This window comes from Haliotis cracherodii, unplaced genomic scaffold (genome assembly GCF_022045235.1).
Source record: "Haliotis cracherodii isolate W230 unplaced genomic scaffold, xgHalCrac1.p SCAF_11, whole genome shotgun sequence".
Taxonomy (NCBI): domain Eukaryota; kingdom Metazoa; phylum Mollusca; class Gastropoda; order Lepetellida; family Haliotidae; genus Haliotis; species Haliotis cracherodii.
Window position 1 is genome coordinate 35,452,322 of NW_027266266.1, and position 20,104 is coordinate 35,472,425.

General features: G+C 44.8%; 1 protein-coding gene across 1 annotated transcript in view; it reads left to right on the forward strand.

Moving 5' to 3' along the window:
* Positions 1 to 12,365, forward strand: part of LOC139456442 (rabankyrin-5-like) — a 52,377-nt gene extending 40,012 nt beyond the window's left edge. Inside the window, exons 20-22 of the mRNA XM_071238154.1 lie at positions 2,975 to 3,121; positions 6,243 to 6,333; positions 7,084 to 12,365. Coding sequence (XP_071094255.1) covers positions 2,975 to 3,121; positions 6,243 to 6,333; positions 7,084 to 7,216 — 371 coding nt within the window. The 3' untranslated portion in view covers positions 7,217 to 12,365. The remainder of the gene's footprint in view (positions 1 to 2,974; positions 3,122 to 6,242; positions 6,334 to 7,083) is intronic.
* The last annotated feature ends 7,739 nt before the right edge of the window (positions 12,366 to 20,104 follow it).

The window sequence follows — 20,104 nt, forward strand, 5'->3', positions numbered from 1 at the left end:
AGGTAGGTCACTCACACTTACATGGGTAGGTCACTCACACTTACATGGGTAGGTCACTCACACTTACACAGGTAGGTCACTCACACTTACACGGGTAGGTCACTCACACTTACACAGGTAGGTCACTCACACTTACATAGGTAGGTCACTCACACTTACACGGGTAGGTCACTCACACTTACATGGGTAGGTCACTCACACTTACACAGGTAGGTCAATCACACTTTACGGGTAGGTCACTCACACTTACACGGGTAGGTCACTCACACTTACACAGACAGGTCCCTCACACTTACACAGGTAGGTCACTCACACTTACACAGGTAGGTCACTCACACTTACACAGGATGGTCACTCACACTCACACAGGCAGGTCAATCACATTTACACAGGTAGGTCACTCTCACTCACACAGGCAGGTCACTCACATTTACACAGGTAGGTCACTCACACTCACACAGACAGGTCCCTCACACTTACACAGGAAGGTCACATACACATAAACAGGTAGGTCACTTACACTTACACGGACAGGTCCCTCACACTTACACAGGTAGGTCACTCACACTTACACAGACAGGTCCCTCACACTTACACAGGTAGGTCACTTACACTTACACAGGTAGGTCACTCACACTTACACAGGTAGGTCACTCACACTTACATGGGTAGGTCACTCACACTTACATGGGTAGGACACTCACTTTTACACAGGTAGGTCACTCACACTTACACAGGTAGGTCACTCACACTTACACAGGTAGGTCACTCACACTTACATGGGTAGGACACTCACACTTACACAGGTAGGTCACTCCCACTTTAAGGGTAGGTCACTCACACTTACATGGGTAGGTCACTCACACTTACACAGACAGGTCCCTCACACTTACACAGGTAGGTCACTCACACTTACACAGGTAGGTCACTCACACTGACACAGGATGGTCACTCACACTCACACAGGCAGGTCAATCACATTTACACAGGTAGGTCACTCTCACTCACACAGGCAGGTCACTCACATTTACACAGGTAGGTCACTCACACTCACACAGACAGGTCCCTCACACTTACACAGGAAGGTCACATACACATAAACAGGTAGGTCACTTACACTTACACGGACAGGTCCCTCACACTTACACAGGTAGGTCCCTCACACTTACACAGACAGGTCCCTCACACTTACACAGGTAGGTCACTTACACTTACACAGGTAGGTCACTCACACTTACACAGGTAGGTCACTCACACTTACATGGGTAGGTCACTCACACTTACACAGGTAGGACACTCACTTTTACACAGGTAGGTCACTCACACTTACACAGGTAGGTCACTCACACTTACACAGGTAGGTCACTCACACTTACATGGGTAGGACACTCACACTTACACAGGTAGGTCACTCCCACTTACACAGGTAGGTCACTCTCCCACTTACACAGGGAGGTCACTCACACTGACAAGGGTCGGTCACTCACACTTACACAGGTAGGTCACTCACACTTACACAGGCAGGTCACTCACACTTACACGGGTAGGTCAATCACACTTACACAGGCAAGTCACTCACACTTACACAGGTAGGTCACTCACATTTACACAGGTCGGTCACTCATACAGATAGGTCACGCACACTTACACAGGCAGGTCACTCACACTTACACAGGTAGGTCACTCACACTTACACAGGTAGGTCACTCACACTTACACAGGCAGGTCACTCACACTTACACGGGTAGGTCAATCACACTTACACAGGCAAGTCACTCACACTTACACAGGTAGGTCACTCACATTTACACAGGTCGGTCACTCACACTTACACAGACAGGTCCCTCACACTTACACAGGAAGGTCACATACACTTAAACAGGTAGGTCACTTACACTTACACGGGTAGGTCAATCACACTTACACAGGCAAGTCACTCCCACTTACACAGATAGGTCACGCACACTTACACAGGCAGGTCACTCACACTTACACAGGTAGGTCACTAACACTTACACAGGTAGGACACTCACACTTACACAGGTAGGTCACTCGCACTTACACAGGTAGGTCACTCACACTGACACAGGTAGGTCACTCACACTCACACAGATAGGACACTCACACTTACACAGGTAGGTCACTCACACTTACACAGGTAGGTCACTCACACTTACACAGGTAGGTCACTCACACTGACACAGATAGGACACTCACACTTACACAGGTAGGTCACTCACACTTACACAGGTAGGTCACTCACACTTACACGGGTAGGTCACTCACACTTACATGGGTAGGTCACTCACACTTACACAGGTAGGTCACTCACACTTACACGGGTAGGTCACTCACACTTACATGGGTAGGTCACTCACACTTACACAGACAGGTCCCTCACACTTACACAGGTAGGTCACTCACACTTACACAGGTAGGTCACTGACACTGACACAGGATGGTCAGTCAAACTTAGAAATTGAACATGTATGTACATGCCCACACTCACATCTTAACAATGTAGACACATACTTTTACATAAAATGCTTACACATATGCTACCTTTATTATTTGTCCTGATTGCCCATGACACTATGTGTGATGTTGATTATGCTCTGATGGCTATCAAGTACTGGTACCATCTCAAAGCTTGTACAGGGAGCTGTCCTATTGCTGGTCACTTGTTGACTACAGCCTAAAACAAAAAAAACATTTGTTATGGATGTTTGCATATTCTTGTTCCCCCTTTTGGACCATTGCAATAGGTTTGTGCAAATATTCCAGGAAAGTTCAGATGGCTCTATTTGTATTATTTCCACACCCCTGGAATTACTAATCTCTTAATAATCTCTGCTTTATGTAACCTTCTACAACTTCACTACATCACCTCCTTTACCACGATCCCCCATTACTCGTTATCTTGAAGAAGTGTTACTTTGCTGGAACCAAGAGCTTGTTTATGTTGTTCTTTCAGCCTTGTTGTTGGCTTATTGTAATGGCAATGGCAACCTCTGTCGAGCTCTGGTCCGGGCTGGGGCTTGCTTTGGTATCATCAACAAACAAGGTCTCAGTATTTTCAATGCTCCAGTTGCCACCAAACAGTTGCTGTTCAAGTTGTTAGGTGAGTTTCTAACATTTGTTGTTGAAATTGTGATTCTTTTTTTTTTTTTTTTGTGCCATTTATATTGTAGTTATATTTTGATTGTGTTGAGTAGAATGTGGTTATTGAATGCACACTGATTGTTGGAAGACTTACTCTCCTTCCTTGTTACTTTGTGATAAACAAGCTGATCTTTTCTTTTATGAATAGGTCTTTCTTGAAGCAAACTTAAAGAATTCAAAATAATGTTAGATTACATTAAGTAATACGTTACCACTGTTATACCGAGGCTGTTGTCTCCCAAGGGTTCCTTGCGGGGACAACCGGTGTGTCCTGTGCGACTGTCTGGGGCCTGCGTCTTCAGAGCCCTACCAGCTGTATGTGCAGTCGGTTTCCACCCCTGTGGTGGCCGGCTCGTCCGGTCGGGGTCCCCTTGCGGGGACCACCTCCAGCTGCGGCGGATCCCTTGGCGGCCCTCAGGCTGTCCGGGGATTCCCTCGCTGCATTGCTTTCCAAACTTGTGGACTCCAAACTGGCAGCCTTATCTCAGGATAGGCCGCTGGCTGTTCCGTCCCTGTGGCCATGGTTAATGACCTCTTTGAGGACATGCCCAAGCCCCTGCCGGTACTGCGGGGAATCCACGGCTCTGTAGGTTTCTCCGAGGCATACGATGAGTCTTCCGACAAGACTTTCCCCACATCAACCTTGCTGCGCAGGATCAAGCCTTGCTTGGCCTTCCACCATCGTGGAGAAAGGGTTCATTCCCGGTAAATGACCATGCCTTTCCCGAGGCTGGTCCTACCGTGGAGGCCCATGTTGAGCGGTTGGGTGTCTGTGCCCCACCGGCTGCTACGGTAACGCAAGCTACCTTGCAGCAGCTAGACACCCTCGCTCGGCACTCCATGCTTGCCATGTATCACGGAGACACTTACTTGGCTGCAGCGGCCAGTCTGGTCGAAGGTTCTCCCACGGACCGTGACCAGCGCATTTACAGCTGCCTGCTCGGTTTATATGCTTCCCTGGAGTATGTTGCCGGGGCTTCGGCCTTTATTTCCGGCACGTGCCATATTCTCAGGCACCTTTCGTATCTTGCTGCCTCGGGGTTGGACGCTGCCAACCAGGAAATGCTCCTTTTGCAGCCTTGGTCTGTGCGGACCCTTTTCAATAATAAGATCCCTGGGGTTCTGAAGGAACAACAGGCTGCTGTGTCTGCCGAGGCCTCTCGGCACACACTTGATCTTGTGGGGTCCCTGCATAAACGCCTGGGTGCCGCTCCTAAGGGGAGCACGCCCCAGGATGCTGCGGCCGATAGGTCTAAGGGTTCGTGTTCTTCTTCCTCCGGGAAGAAGTCCCGCCCCGAGGGCTCCGGTTAGGGCAATCAGCAGCCCTTTCACGGGAAGAAGGGGAACTGGGGGAAGCCCAAGTCATCACGGCAAGTGCCGCTCCAGGTGACTCTCATTGGAGGGATTCTGATCACGCCGGCCGACTGGCTCGCTTCGATCGACCTGAAGGATGCTTATCTGCATGTTCCGATTCACTTGGACCATCGCAAGTATCTCAGGTTTGTCTTTCAAGGCAGGCACTACGAGTTGGTTGTACTCCCATTCGGTCTTTCGTCCGCTCCCTGGCTGTTCACCCGGTTAACAAACCCCATAGTGGGGTTCCTCCACAGGAGAGGTGTCAGGTACTTCGCGTACCTGGACGGCTCGCTAGTAGCAAATCTAATGACGGACGTGCTGTCTTGTCATCTAGATTTCGCACTTCGGCTCTTGGAGCAATTGGGGTGGATTGTCAATCTCCCCAAGAGCGAGTTAACCCCCTCACAGAACTTGAAGTTCATCGGAGGTCGGTTTGACACGGTGACCCATCGCCTCTTTCAGGCGATGATTGCCAAAGTCTTAGCGGTGCAACAGACTGTTCACTTTTGGGAACAGCTGTAAGGGCTACTTGTGTCAGCCCAGGACTGCACTGAACGGGGTCGTCTCCAACTCCGCCGGCTGCAATGGTTTTTAATCCAGTTGTTGGCACAGGAGGAGAACAGTGTGACCGTCGCCCTCAAACATCGGCTCCGACCGCATCTGGAGTGGTTGACGGTCCCTTACAAAGTCTTATCAGGAGTCTCTATGCGTCCCTACCGGGCCACGTTGAACCTGTTTACAGATGCCTCTCTAGTGGGCTGCGGCGCCCATCTAGAGGGGGAGGTGAGCTCGGGGCTGTGGTGTCTAGACGAACTAGGTCTTCACATCAATTGTTTCGAGTTCAAGGCAGTGATCAACGCAGTCAATCACTGGGAGCATCGTCTCGTCGACGCCCGGCGCATGCTGGCGACTGACAACACGACGTTAGTGTCCTATGTGAACAAACTGGGGGGAACCCACAGTCACTCGCTACTCGATCTCATGTTCGAGTTCTTACGCTCTGGTGGACAGTGTCCCATGCCAGGTACGTGCCCGTCACATCCATGGGGGGCGGAACGTACTTGCCGACGCTCTATCGAGGCCTCGGCTCCGAGCCCCACAGAGTGGATGCTCAACCCAGTAGTGTTTCAGTGGCTGTGCGAACGTTTGGTTCGTCCGATGGTCGACCTGTTCGCAACCAGGTTCAACAATCAACTCCCGTTGTTTGTATCACCAGTCCTGGACCTGAGGGCCATCGATCACGATGCCCTCACGTTAGACTGCACGGGCATGGACGCTTATGCTTACCCACCGACGGCGCTGATACCACTCATTCTAAGCCGGCTCCGAGGAGTTCGCTGTCGAATGTTACTGATCGCGCCCATGTGGCCGAACAGATCGTGGTACCCCGACTTGCTGACCCAGGTCACGCAGTCGCCACTTCCACTGCCTGTGAGACCAGGGTCTCCTGATCCACCCTCACACCTTCATCCAAACGCAGGGCAGTTCAATCTGCACGCGTGGATGTTGTCATCGAGCGTCTGAGGAGTAAAGGTTTTTCTCGTCGGGCGTCTCGGGCATACGTTAGTATGCATCGTGATTCTACCCAGAAGGTGTATAATGCACGTTGGGTTATTTTCACGAAGTGGTGTTGTAAACATCACAAAATAACAAAAGTGGCCTGGCTATTGTTGTGGTCATAGTGAGCTGGGGGAGATGTGATAACCAATGTTTTTTGCCTGCAGATATGCTGTCGAAGGAGCCCCCATGGAGTGAGGGTGAAATCTGCCTGGAGTGTGGGGTGAAGTTCAGTATTAAAACTAGGAAACATCACTGGTAAGTGGACATCACTGCACAACTAACAAACTGGCCGCTATATAACCAGGGTGCTGTTGTACACAACATCCTTGGCTCTACGGCAGTCGTAAGTCTATGTTAAGGTATGAAAGTATGAGTTTTGCAGAACCAAGAGTTGGTCCTCAGCAACCCATACTTGTTGTAAGACTAAGGGGATTGGGTGGTCAGGCTCTGCTGATATGTATCCCACTTGCGTAGATCGATGCTCATGATGTCAATCACTGGATTGTCAGCCCAGATTTGACTGTTTACAGACCGCCGTAATATAGCTGGAATATTGCTGAGGGCAGCGTTATACAACAAACAATCCACAAGTCGTGAACATCTAAGACTCGTTACGTGGGGCGGTCCTCCTACATTATGCTGACAAACTCTAGTACAACTGAAATATTTCAAGGCTATTTATCGATTACACCAGAAATTTATAAGGTTTATAAACTTCTCTAACCAGCAGACATGCCAGAAGAGAAACAGTTGTTGATATGACAAGATACAATCTCACTAAAATCTAACTTAACTCAGATACGATTTCTCTCTGCATAAAGATTTCATTAACCCCGGATAGTGTTTTCCTGTCCCCGACTTGATTACTTACACATGGCAGACAATGTTGGAATTTGTGCTGAACTTGGTTTAAAACTACAATCAGTTGCTGATGATAGACATCTGGTTTATTGATCTGAATATGTTGAGAATATGTAGTTTGAGCCAATGCTTTATCTGTTTCAGTCGTCATTGTGGGCGCCTGTTGTGTTCCAAGTGCTCAAGCAAGGACATGCCTATAATAAAGTTCAATCTCAGTAAGCCTGTGCGGGTGTGTGACATTTGTTTTGACGTCCTCTCGGTGGGGGGCTTCATGTGATGGTAGATGCTGCTCACTTTGTTACAGTCATGGCCATGTTTGAGAAACGAGAGAGCAATGTGTTCCTGCTGTGTTGGTCAGAACAAACGGAATAACAGACATCTTAATTCTCATGTATGTGTTTGTAAGACAGGAATATGTTCCCCCAGCCATGAACGTTGGAACTTTGGCAACTACGTTGTCAGTCTGTTCAAAGAAGAAAGGAATATATTCCCCCAGCCATGAACATCGGGACTTCGGCAAATAGGTTGTCAGTCTGTTCAAAGAAGAAAGGAGTATGTTCCCCACATAGGCTAGCAACAAATGTAGAATTTCTACAGTTTTTGTCTGTTTTGTATGAGAGAGGAACACATTTCTTGTGCGTTATTTGAGGATGGTTGATCATCAAGATGTTCTGTCTGAACTCTCTTTGTGTATGTTATAGAACACTAAGTGCTGCTCATTTTGTCATGGCCATGTTTGGTGAGCTAAGCAACAACAGCCGTGACAAGCGCTGGTCCTGGACTTGCCTGAGTTTGTGAGACAGAGATTGCCTATGTGTGCATGAAGGTAGTCATCAGGACAGTGTCCTGTCTGCATCTACAGACTGCATCTATAGCCACCAACAACTGCAGCCACTTAACTGCATCCTCTCTACTGCTCAGGATTAAAGGCATTCACAGCATTCACAGAGATGACCCAAAGGCAATATATGACCATTCCAAAAGTCTTTAGAAGTGTTTTCAATGATGATATCGGCATTTTCATCTAACTTTTAAGATCAGTAAACATGGTACGTGGTAGGCGACTAGTGGGATCGAGTGGTCGGGCTCATTGACCGGGTTGATGCATGTCATTGTGTCCAAACTATGTAGATCGATGCTCATCACTGGATTGTCTAGTCCAGACTTGATTATTTACAGACAGTCTTCATATAGCTGGTATATTGCTGAGTGCGACGTTAATCAACAAACAAACTAGCAACATTTAGATGACCGCAGCACCTCCTGGCTGTGAGCTATTGTGTGAAGACACAGACTGTTTTGGTGAAGGGTCTTCTCAAACAGTTAGCATCATCTACACCTGGGATGGCCTAGGCATTGTTAAGTATGAAAACATGTTTGTAGGATGGAACAAATGACATGAAAATGATTTTTTCTTACAAACCGTATTACATGTTTGTATCTTCGATGTTTATATAAACTGCTTAGATGTATATGTCATATTTTAGTGTAAGGTATGAAAGAATTAATATTTGTACAAAATGGTATTTTAGTGAAGTTTCTCAATCAGTTTATTTCATTTACCTTTTCTTAATCAGTTGCCTGTAAAGTTTCTTCATAGTTCTAGAAATGTGGTGTTGAATCACATGAAAAGCCAGGTTTTTAAATCCCAGCAGCAGTGTTAGTGGTAACTTCTGCAGTGTTCAGCAAGACATGCCCGACTGGCTGAAGGCCAGGTTAGTCCAGTGATCTACTGTGTACTGATACTGCCACTCTGTGTGGCGGCCATGTTGCACCACTGTGTTAGGAGACCTTCTCAGTGTTTGACTTGAATTTGTTGTTGTGCACCTGCAGCTGATATATTGTACAGAAGCATTGCTGATACAGCACAGAATTAAGGGATTTTGTCTGATGGACCCAGCTTTTCTAAATAGTTTAAGCTTTTATTTGTGGATATACTTTCGTTGATTCTGCTTAAGAGATGTTGATATTTGGTGTAATATAGCTTCATAATAATATAAGGACATAATTTGGTATTGGAGAGACAGTATTTGGCACTGTTTGTCTCATCATTTCCTATTAACTTCATCAAACAACAGTTACCAAAAAACAACAAAGAGCATTTCTGAACTGCCAGTGTGACATTAAATTTGATCTCTCACTTATAAAACATGTCCTTGTAGGATAGTTTCGAGAGATTGTGCAATAATATGCTCTCAATTCTATCAAATCGTTTTTGATGCATCTGTCCTAATTTGCGGGAGATAATATATTTGCGGCCACACAATTTCATCCTTAGTCCATACAACTATCACTGCTAACTGAAGGAAACCTGGGTGAGAACAATGGGCTATCTACTTGCATTGAATCTGCCCATTTGCATTGAGCATGGGGCAGTGGGAGAGTTGTGCCCATGGACTGTATTGCACCACATCACCTTGACCCATGCACTGTAGCCTGCAGGGAAACCTTCCACCCCTGTTCTTGTTATTATTATCAACTCCACAGATCAAATTAGTTGTCAGTCTGGAGAGCCGAAGGTCGCTAGTTCTATCTCTGCCTGCAACATAGCAAAAGATGTTAAAATATGGTACTTGTTAATACCCTACCTGGCACTTGACATTGAAGGGGCACTAATCTTCGGCTTCTTCTCTGCTGTCTGACACTGGCCTCTGCAGGGATACTTAAAAAAAGTATCCCTGCAGTGAAATCATTTTCGGATTACGGATTGTGTGGATAATACGTTTACTACTCCCTTGTTGTCATCCATGTTTCCTGGTATAACCCTACTCTTGTGTATTTGTCATCATTAGCTTGATGCTCAGTTAATGAATTTATTACCGGTATAATTAGTGGTAGCACCTGATAGGTGAAATGTGTGTTATGAAATATGCACGTGGCAGCCCAGCAAGAGATGAATGATCAGTTGATTTATTTTTTTTTGTAAATCAGCGGGTCATTCCTAGCCATCAACGGATCAACAGAAAATATTGATTAAAATGCCATAAAGTCTACAGTACAATTCACATACACTTTCCATATATTTTAGCAGCGCCATGGAAACTAGTTTTTTATACACTTTTGTAGATTTAACCACCTTTTGTAGTAAGTAATGAGGTTTGTTTTGTGTTTAGAGTATGCCTATTTCTGCTTCAGATGTTAACGTACAATCAGTGTAAGGTACTTAATCATTCAGTTGCCATGGTTACTCGGGTAGTTTATTGACTATCCTCTATATTTGGTACCTCTTTGCCCCTGTATCCATTTATTGTTGCTATTGTTTCCTGTTCCATGGTTACTGTGGCTGAAACGAGTCAGGATGACAAGACCATTTGATAATTACCTAGTATATGGTGTATCTTTTTTTCAGATCTAGTTATAAAACGGGTAAAATGATATTTTCATGTACTTGATAGAGATTAAACACCTGTCATGATGATGAGACTTAGCACAAGTCCTCAGGTAATTCTAGTGCATTGGTCCACCTGTTTTATGAACACCTAGTGTCATCTTGAATTTTTTGCCTCCCTTGTGTGCATCATCTAGTACATATTCATATCTGGCCTTGTTCACCCCATAGTTGTGTTGTGAATCTTGACTATGAATAGAGTCAACTACACTGTTCTTACATGATTGGAACAAGCAGGTAGTGAACAAACATCATTTAGACACCAGGCAGTGAACAAACATCATTTAGACACCAGGAAGCGAGCACATCATTTAGATATCAGGAAGTGAACAAACATAATTTAGACACCTGTAAGTGAACAAACAGTTAGATATCAGGAAATAAACAAACATTGAGAGGAAGTGAACAAACATCATTTAGATATCAGGAATTAAACAAACATTGAGACACCAGGAAGTGAACAAACATCATTTAGATATCAGGAAGTGAACAAAGTAGTGAACACAAAAAATAATTGTTACTTTATAATCACAGTGCATTAGGGAACAGCTTCAGCCTCAATAAAATATATTACCTAATTGTTTTCAAACATCTCGGTATCTCATTAAGGGCTGTAAGCCTGTCTTGTTACATGCTCCACAACTTTTTGTCAGTCCACTACTGGTACATGTGTATTAACATAGGGTCCCTGGTCAGCTGCAGCTTGTGTATCAGCCAGCTGGAGTGAAAAGGACTTCATGTATATTGATTGAGAGAAATAAGGGATCTCCTCAAACAGGAAGCACATATCTGACATGATGTGCCTGAAGGATTCCAAACATTTGTGTAGCATGTGTTTTACAAGTATGAAGCGTTTCTTCGAAACACACAAATATTCTTTAATTCAATTTGTTATGGATAGAATACCTGAATATTGCTTGTGTTGAATATTGCTTGTTGGTTCATGGAGCACTTCATACATTGAACTCAGCTTCTGGTAATTTTCTGTTGTCATGATTTCCCCCCCCCATCAGTAAATGTAGAGTATAGATGTGTTAGGGTCAGGTTTATTGTTAGTTTGAGTCAGTAGTGGGAGTGTAGGACCCAGTGGCATAAAATGTTGCACTTTATGTTTTGTCCCAGATATACTGATTGTGAGTTGAAATCCTAGATTCAAGCTTATTACAGAGCTTGGTTTGTCAACATCACTCTGTTTGTAGTGTCTCCAACCTCTAAATGTGACCTTTGTTTCGTATATTCATACATGAAATAATTTGACACTTTTAAGTATTTATTTGATACTGAGGGGTTAAACATAAACTTTTCTTGCCAGTCAGTAATCATATAAGAAATAAATCTAGTCAGTGTCTAAATCCTGCGGTGGCCAACTCACTTGTTGGAGATTGCTTGAGTGCTTCCAGTTAATAGCAGGTTTATGCTCAGTCAGATGCCCCTCGTTGATAAGATAAAGATATTAACTCTCTCAAAGTATAGATACTGCTGAATAGACTTGAAGTTTGTTAATATTTTTCTTCAAGATTTTTCTTGTTATTGAATAAATAATCTAGACATCAATAAGTACCCAAGACATGTCTCAAGAGGTTTCCTTTCCTCCTGATTTTAACCTGGATATCAGTTTTACAGTTTAAACCATAATGTATCTTCAAGTGGAGTCAGTTTTTGTGGGCATTATTTTATAGGAAAACTGTAAAATTTGTAAATATATGAATATTCTATTGTCATTTGTTTAATCATGGCTGCCGACATTATGGTGGAGTGTCCAGCTTTATCCCACTATCCCTCACTATTTGTTAATCCTGCTAGTGAACTAGCTCCCCAGTGCTGCTGCTTGTGTCCAAGCTCTGTATACTCCTGCTCTTACCAGTGTGTATATATATCGCCGTCAGTATAGCCAAGGTGCATATTTCCTGCTTGGTATTTATGATTGTATTTATTACATTAGTATCAGTGTAGTAAGGGACAGTCTACAAAGCCTCATCTTGTATGCTGATGCTGTTTTACGTCTGATATGGTTTATATTTGCATTGCTGCTATCATTGATGCCTCATTGTAATACAAGATTCCAAAATATCAGTTTGGCTTCGTTCTTTTGTTGGCTTCACACAAAGCGTTTATATGGCACAACCATAGTGTTATATTCAGTGTTTTGTTGATGTAGTTTTCAGATATCAAGTATAATTTATCAATATTCATGCTGCTTACCTACAATGATACACGCAGGGTAACAGTCTCCAACTTGCATCATATCTTGCAACCATCTGACATGTAGAGCTGATAGGCGACTGACACTCTGTTCAGGCTATGTTTAACTCAACCAAGACCTGCATCATAGCCGTGATATACGCCTAATACCTACATCATAGCCGTGATATACATCTAATATCTGCATCATAGCATTGATATACACCTAATACCTACATCATAGCCGTGATATACATCTAAAACCTGCATCATAGCTGTGATATACGTCTAATACCTGCATCATAGCCCTGATATACGTCTAATACCTGCATCATAGCCGTGATATACGTCTAATACCTGCATCACAGCCGTGATATACGTCTAATACCTACATCATAGCCGTGGTATACGTCTAATACCTGCATCATAGCCGTGATATACGTCTAATACCTGCATCATAGCCGTATTGTACGTCTAATACCTGCATCATAGCCGTGATATACATCTAATACCTGCATCATAGCCGTGATGTACGTCTCATACCTGCAGCATAGCCGTGATATACATCTAATACCTGCATCATAGCCGTGATGTATGTCTCATACCTGCATCATAGCCGTGATATACATCTAATACCTGCATCATAGCCGTGATGTATGTCTCATACCTGCATCATAGCCGTGATATACATCTAATACCTGCATCATAGCCGTGATATACATCTAATACCTGCATCATAGCCGTGATATGCATCTAATACCTGCATCATAGCCGTGATGTACGTCTAATACCTGCATCATAGCCGTGATATACGTCTAATACCTACATCATAGCCGTGATGTAGATTACCTTGTGTATTTTCGTCATAGCCGTGATGTACGTCTAATACCTGCATCATAGCTGTGATATACATCTAATACCTGCATCATAGCCGTGATGTATGTCTCATACCTGCATCATAGCCGTGATATACATCTAATCCCTGCATCATAGCCGTGATGTACGTCTCATACCTGCATCATAGCCGTGATATACATCTAATACCTGCATCATAGCCGTGATATACATCTAATACCTGCATCATAGCCGTGATGTTCGCCTAATACCTGCATCATAGCCGTGATATACATCTAATACCTGCATCATAGCCGTGATGTTCGCCTAATACCTGCATCATAGCCGTGATATACATCTAATACCTGCATCATAGCTGTGATGTTCGTCTCATACCTGCATCATAGCCGTGATATACATCTAATACCTGCATCATAGCCGTGATATTCGTCTAATACCTGCATCATAGCCGTGATATACATCTAATACCTGCATCATAGCCGTGATATACATCTAATACCTGCATCATAGCCGTGATGTTCGCCTAATACCTGCATCATAGCCGTGATATACATCTAATACCTGCATCATAGCTGTGATGTACGTCTCATACCTGCATCATAGCCGTGATATACATCTAATCCCTGCATCATAGCCGTGATGTATGTCTCATACCTGCATCATAGCCGTGATATACATCTAATCCCTGCATCATAGCCGTGATGTACGTCTCATACCTGCATCATAGCCGTGATATACATCTAATACCTGCATCATAGCCGTGATGTTCGTCTAATACCTGCATCATAGCCGTGATATACATCTAATACCTGCATCATAGCTGTGATGTACGTCTCATAGCTGCATCATAGCCGTGGTGTACGTCTCATTCCAGCATCATAGCCGTGATATACATCTCATTCCAGTATCATCGCCGTGATATGCATCTAATACCTGCATCATAGCCGTGATGTATGTCTCATAGCTGCATCATAGCCGTGGTGTACGTCTCATTCCAGCACCATAGCCGTGATATACGTCTCATTCCAGTATCATAGTCGTGATATACATCTAATACCAGCATCATAGCCGTGATATATGTCTCATACCAGCATGATTGTGAGTTTTCCTCTTGCATTCAGCTGTTACTTTATAATATCACCTGTGGGATTGTCCTGGATAGAATACCCTTTGTTAGGTCGTAAGAGGCGACTTTTGGGATCGGACTTTGTTGTCTGCTTGTCATCACACACCGACGTCTCTGCTCATAATGTCAATCACTGGACTGTATGATTATTTACATATCATCGTCATAAATTTGAGTGATTGCTGAGTGCGGTGTTAAAAAACCAAACAAAGCACCAGCAAATGATATGAGCCAGAATATACAACACACCTCTTCCATGCACTCACAAATCCATTCCTAGGTAAATGTTTATATTATGACTCAAGTTGTTTATCTTGGGCAATATTCAATTTTTCAATTGTGTACAGACCGTCTGAAGTTTCAGTAGTATTTGTATGGCCTTATGAAATACCCCTTGCCTGGTTATATTGATCTACAATATGTACATAAGATCTGCTAATGGATCCGAGGCGAATACAGAAAACTGCTACTGTACCTGCAGTAAAACTTGGTTGACTCCACGTTGTGGAGATCCTCGGACATAGTTCGAGTTATCCAGTGTTCCGTGCCCACAAGGGCCGTGTGAGGACAATTCATTAATGTAATCATAATAATAATTGATTTATACAGCGTCTAACTTCCTATTTCAACAGCTGCTCGCAGGTGCTTGACAAGGGTAAATATGGAAACTTTGGTTGCATCTGGGATCTCCAGGGAGAATGAGCATTTCACCTTGTCTACCCTGGAAACGTCATCCGGTATACCACGATAATGGAGTCTATGAGGATTCACTGTTTTTTTTATTAACACCACACTCTTTTGTATCCAAGTAACAAACAGAGGTATTTTGCTTAAGGACATGTTCCCGAAGCAAGGGAGTTCGCCGACTACAAAAGTCCAGGTTCCTCTAACGAGTCAATATATTGTCCAGTCAAAGCCGCGTAACGAAATCGACATCCGGGGTGTAAACTTCTGTGCAGATTTAGGTCGACTGCAGGATTTGCAGTATTTGTACCGTCAACAAGGCGTCATTTTGTTTGAAGCAAGTAATATGATCGATGGAATCTGAGTGGTCAATAGGAGAGTAAGGACATAACTAGTAATAGCCTCTGGTGGCGCTACGATAGTGCCACGGAATTCTAGCGCAGTTCGGCAAGGGTGGACTTTTTCATGTCAGTTAATCCCTTGTCTAGGGAAGATGGCTTTGGGAAGGAGACACACCATGCCATTAACTCACGTCGGGACTGGGCAAAAGCCTGTAGGTGGTTTTGGACGGAAATGTCATACCTCGTGACCTCGAAGCCCCCTGGACCACACATATATCGGGAAATAACCCTTGTTAATGAAATTTGGCAAAAGTCCATGTTTCAAATATAAAATACAATTTTAGAAATGTGGCTATTGTAGTGCGTCAGTAGTATGCCTGTAGTGCGTCAGTAGTGTGCCTGTAGTGCGTCAGCAGTCTGCCTGTAGTGTGTCAGTAGTGTGCCTGTAGTGTGTCACTAGTGTGCCTGTAGTGTGCCTGTAGTGCGTCAGTAGTATGCCTGTAGTGCGTCAGTAGTGTGCCTGTAGTGTGTCAGTAGTGTGCCTGTAGTGTGTCACTAGTGTGCCTGTAGTGTGTCAGTAGTGTGCCTGTAGTGCGTCAGTAATGTGCCTGTAGTGTGTCAGCAGTGTGCCTGTAGTGCGTCAGTAGTGTGCCTGTAGTGCGTCAGTAGTGTGCCTGTGGTGTGTCAGTAGTGTGCCTGTGGTGTGTCAGTAGTGTGCCTCTAGTGTGTCAGCAGTGTGTCAGTAGTGCGTCAGTAGTATGTCTGTAGTGCGTCAGTAGTGTGCCTGTAGTGTCAGTAGTGTGCCTGTAGTGTGCCTGTAGTGCGTCAGTAGTGTGCCTGTAGTGCGTCAGTAGTGTGCCTGTAGTGTGTCAGCAGTGTGCCTGTAGTGTGTCAGTAGTGTGCCTGTAGTGCGTCATTAGTATGTCTGAAGTGCGTCAGTAGTGTGCCTGTAGTGTGTCAGTAGTGTGTCAGAAGTGTGCCTGTAGTGTACGTGTCACTAGTGTGCATGTAGTGCCCCAGTAGTGTCGTCAGAAGTGAGTCAGTAGTGTTCCTGTAGTTTGTCAGTAGTGTGGCAGAAGTGTGCCTGTAGTGTACGTGTCAGTAGTGTGTAAGTAGTGTACCTGTCAGTAGTGCGTCAGACGTGTGTCAGTAGTGTACTTGTCAGCAGTGTGTCAGTAGTGTGTCAGCAGTGTGTCAGTAGTGTGTCACTAGTGTGACAGTAGTGTGACAGTATTGTACGTGTCAGTAGTGTACGTATCAGTAGTGTGTCAACAGTGCGTCAGTAGTGTGTCAGAAGTGTGACAGTAGTGTACGTGTCAGTAGTGTGTCAGAAGTGTACGCGTCAGTAGTGTGTCAGTAGTGTACGCGTCAGTAGTGTACGCGTCAGTAGTGTGTCAGTAGTGTACGCGTCAGTAGTGTACGCGTCAGTAGTGTGTCAGTAGTGTACGCGTCAGTAGTGTGTCAGTAGTGTACGCGTCAGTAGTGTGTCAGTAGTGTACGCGTCAGTAGTATGTCAGTAGTGTACGCGTCAGTAGTGTGTCAGTAGTGTACGCGTCAGTAGTGTGTCAGTAGTGTACGCATCAGTAGTGTGTCAGTAGTGTACGCGTCAGTAGTGTGTCAGTAGTGTAAGTGTCAGTAGTGTGTCAGAAGTGTACGCGTCAGTAGTGTGTCAGTAGTGTAAGTGTCAGTAGTGTGTCAGTAGCGTAAGTGTCAGTAGTGTGTCAGTAGTGTACGTGTCAGTAGTGTACGTGTCAGTAGTGCGTCAGTAGTGTGACAGTAGTGTGTCAGTAGTGTTTCAGAAGTGCGTCAGTAGTGTGACAGTAGTGTGTCAGTAGTGTGTCAGAAGTGTGTCAGTAGTGTGTCAGAAGTGTGCCAGTAGTGTGTCAGTAGTGTACGTGTCAGCAGTGCGTCAGTAGTGTGACAGTAGTGTGTCAGTAGTGTGTCAGAAGTGTGACAGTAGTGTACGTGTCAGTAGTGTGTCAGAAGTGTGACAGTAGTGTACGTGTCAGCAGCGCGTCAGTAGTGTGACAGTAGTGTGTCAGCAGTGTGTCAGAAGTGTCAGTAGTTTGTCAGTAGTGTGTCAGTAGTGTGTCAGAAGTGTGACAGTAGTGTACGTGTCAGTAGTGTGTCAGTAGTGTGTCAGTCGTGTGCCTGTAGTGCGTCAGTAGTGTGTCAGAAGTGTGCCAGTTGTGTACGTGTCAGTAGTGTCTCAGTAGTATGTCAGTAGTGTGTCAGTAGGGTACGTGTCAGTAGTGTCTCAGTAGGGTACGTGTCAGTAGTGCCTGTAGTGTGTCAGTAGGGTACGTGTCAGTAGTGTCTCAGTAGTATGTCAGTAGTGTGTCAGTAGGGTACGTGTCAGTAGTGTCTCAGTAGTATGTCAGTAGTGTGTCAGTAGGGTACGTGTCAGTAGTGTCTCAGTAGTATGTCAGTAGTGTGTCAGTAGGGTACGTGTCAGTAGTGCCTGTAGTGTGTCAGTAGTGTCTCAGTAGGGTACGTGTCAGTAGTGTCTCAGTAGGGTACGTGTCAGTAGTGCCTGTAGTGTGTCAGTAGGGTACGTGTCAGTAGTGTCTCAGTAGTATGTCAGTAGTGTGTCAGTAGGGTACGTGTCAGTAGTGTCTCAGTAGTATGTCAGTAGTGTGTCAGTAGGGTACGTGTCAGTAGGGTACGTGTCAGTAGTGTCTCAGTAGTATGTCAGTAGTGTGTCAGTAGGGTACGTGTCAGTAGTGCCTGTAGCGTGTCAGTAGTGTCTCAGTAGGGTACGTGTCAGTAGTGTCTCAGTAGGGTACGTGTCAGTAGTGCCTGTAGTGTGTCAGTAGGGTACGTGTCAGTAGTGCCTGTAGTGTGTCAGTAGGGTACGTGTCAGTAGTGCCTGTAGTGTGTCAGTAGTGTGTCAGTAGTGCCTGCAGTATGTCAGCAGTGTCTCGGTAGGATACGTGTCTGTAGTGTCTCAGTGGTACGTGCCAGTAGTGCCTGTAGTGTGTCAGTAGTGTCTCAGTAGGGTAGGTGTCAGTAGTGTCTCAGTGGTACGTGTCAGTAGTGTCTCAGTAGTGTACGTGTCAGTAGTGACTCAGTAGGGTAGGTGTCAGTAGTGTCTCAGTAGGGTACGTGTCAGTAGTGACTCAGTAGGGTACGTGTCAGTAGTGCCTGTAGTGTGTCAGTAGTGTCTCAGTAGGGTACATGTCAGTAGTGTCTCAGTGGTACGTGTCAGTAGTGTCTCAGTGGTACGTGTCAGTAGTGTCTCAGCAGGGTACGTGTCAGTAGTGACTCAGTAGGGTACGTGTCAGTAGTGACTCAGTAGGGTACGTGTCAGTAGTGACTCAGTAGGGTACGTGTCAGTAGTGACTCAGTAGGGTACGTGTCAGTAGTGCCTGTAGTGTGTCAGTAGTGTCTCAGTAGGGTACGTGTCAGTAGTGTGTCAGTGGTACGTGTCAGTAGTGACTCAGTGGTACGTGTCAGTAGTGTCTTAGTGGTACGTGTCAGTAGTGTCTCAGTAGGGTACGTGTCAGTAGTGTCTCAGTAGGGTACGTGTCAGTAGTGTCTCAGTAGGGTACTTGTCAGTAGTGTCTCAGTGGTACGTGTCAGTAGTATGTCAGTGGTACGTCATCATGAAGACATGCTGATCCGTGGCCTACTGTGACTATGATCGTGCTCCGACTGCGAAGGACGTTATTCAAGCTTTGTATTCCCTTTGACAGTCAGCGATGTTTCACAAGGTACCCAACCGACCTCTCCTTGGAATTATCTAAAGTCGGCTTATCATAAAAGAAAAACACCATCCACCCAGGCCCTGTTCCACGATCTATCCACGACTATCGTAAGTCTGTCTTAAAGGGCAGGTAAAGTGCAAAAAATGATTACGATTTTGTTGCGAATACCAATTTTCGAAGAAACATCTAGCCAATTTTCGAGAAAAGAAAATCATAATAGAATGTTTTTAAATGTCCAAGTGAAAGTGCTGACATCACACGCTACGTAATCGGCTTCCAAAACAAACCTTTGTGAGGGCGTGGCATCCTCAGTGTTGTTACTTAGGTGCTATAAGCTGTAAGTGGACAGAGTAATCATGAGGATGAGCAGACAGATGAAGCAGAAGGAGGCAGACTGGGCGTCGGCCAGATTTTCATCATCTTTAAAATTGAGCAGAAAGGGGAATCCTCTCAGTGGCGGAATCTTTCGTTTTACGCTATTACCGTTTGTAAAATTAGAATTTGATCAAGCATTTGTGATTACGTATGCCCAAAAGTACTTATATTTGCAAAATTGCTATGTTGATGTTACTGGCCCTTTAAAGTGTCCCAGCACGGTCCCAACGGACACTACCTGCTGAACATTATAAGTTATAACCTTTAAAATTGAAATAGAAAAACTTCACCAAAAGCTTTTCCCTGGGCCTAACACGAAGCATCTGAAAACCCACAAGAAGGATTGAGTGAATGTTGTTTAACCTCGCAATCATATCCCAGCTATATCATGGCTATATGTCAACCGTAACTGTATGGCAGCATGAGCAACGATCAACGTGCGCCTGATCCTCTTTAGTCGACTCTTACGGTAAACACATCTTGTCTTAACCCTCGAGCTGAACGTGAA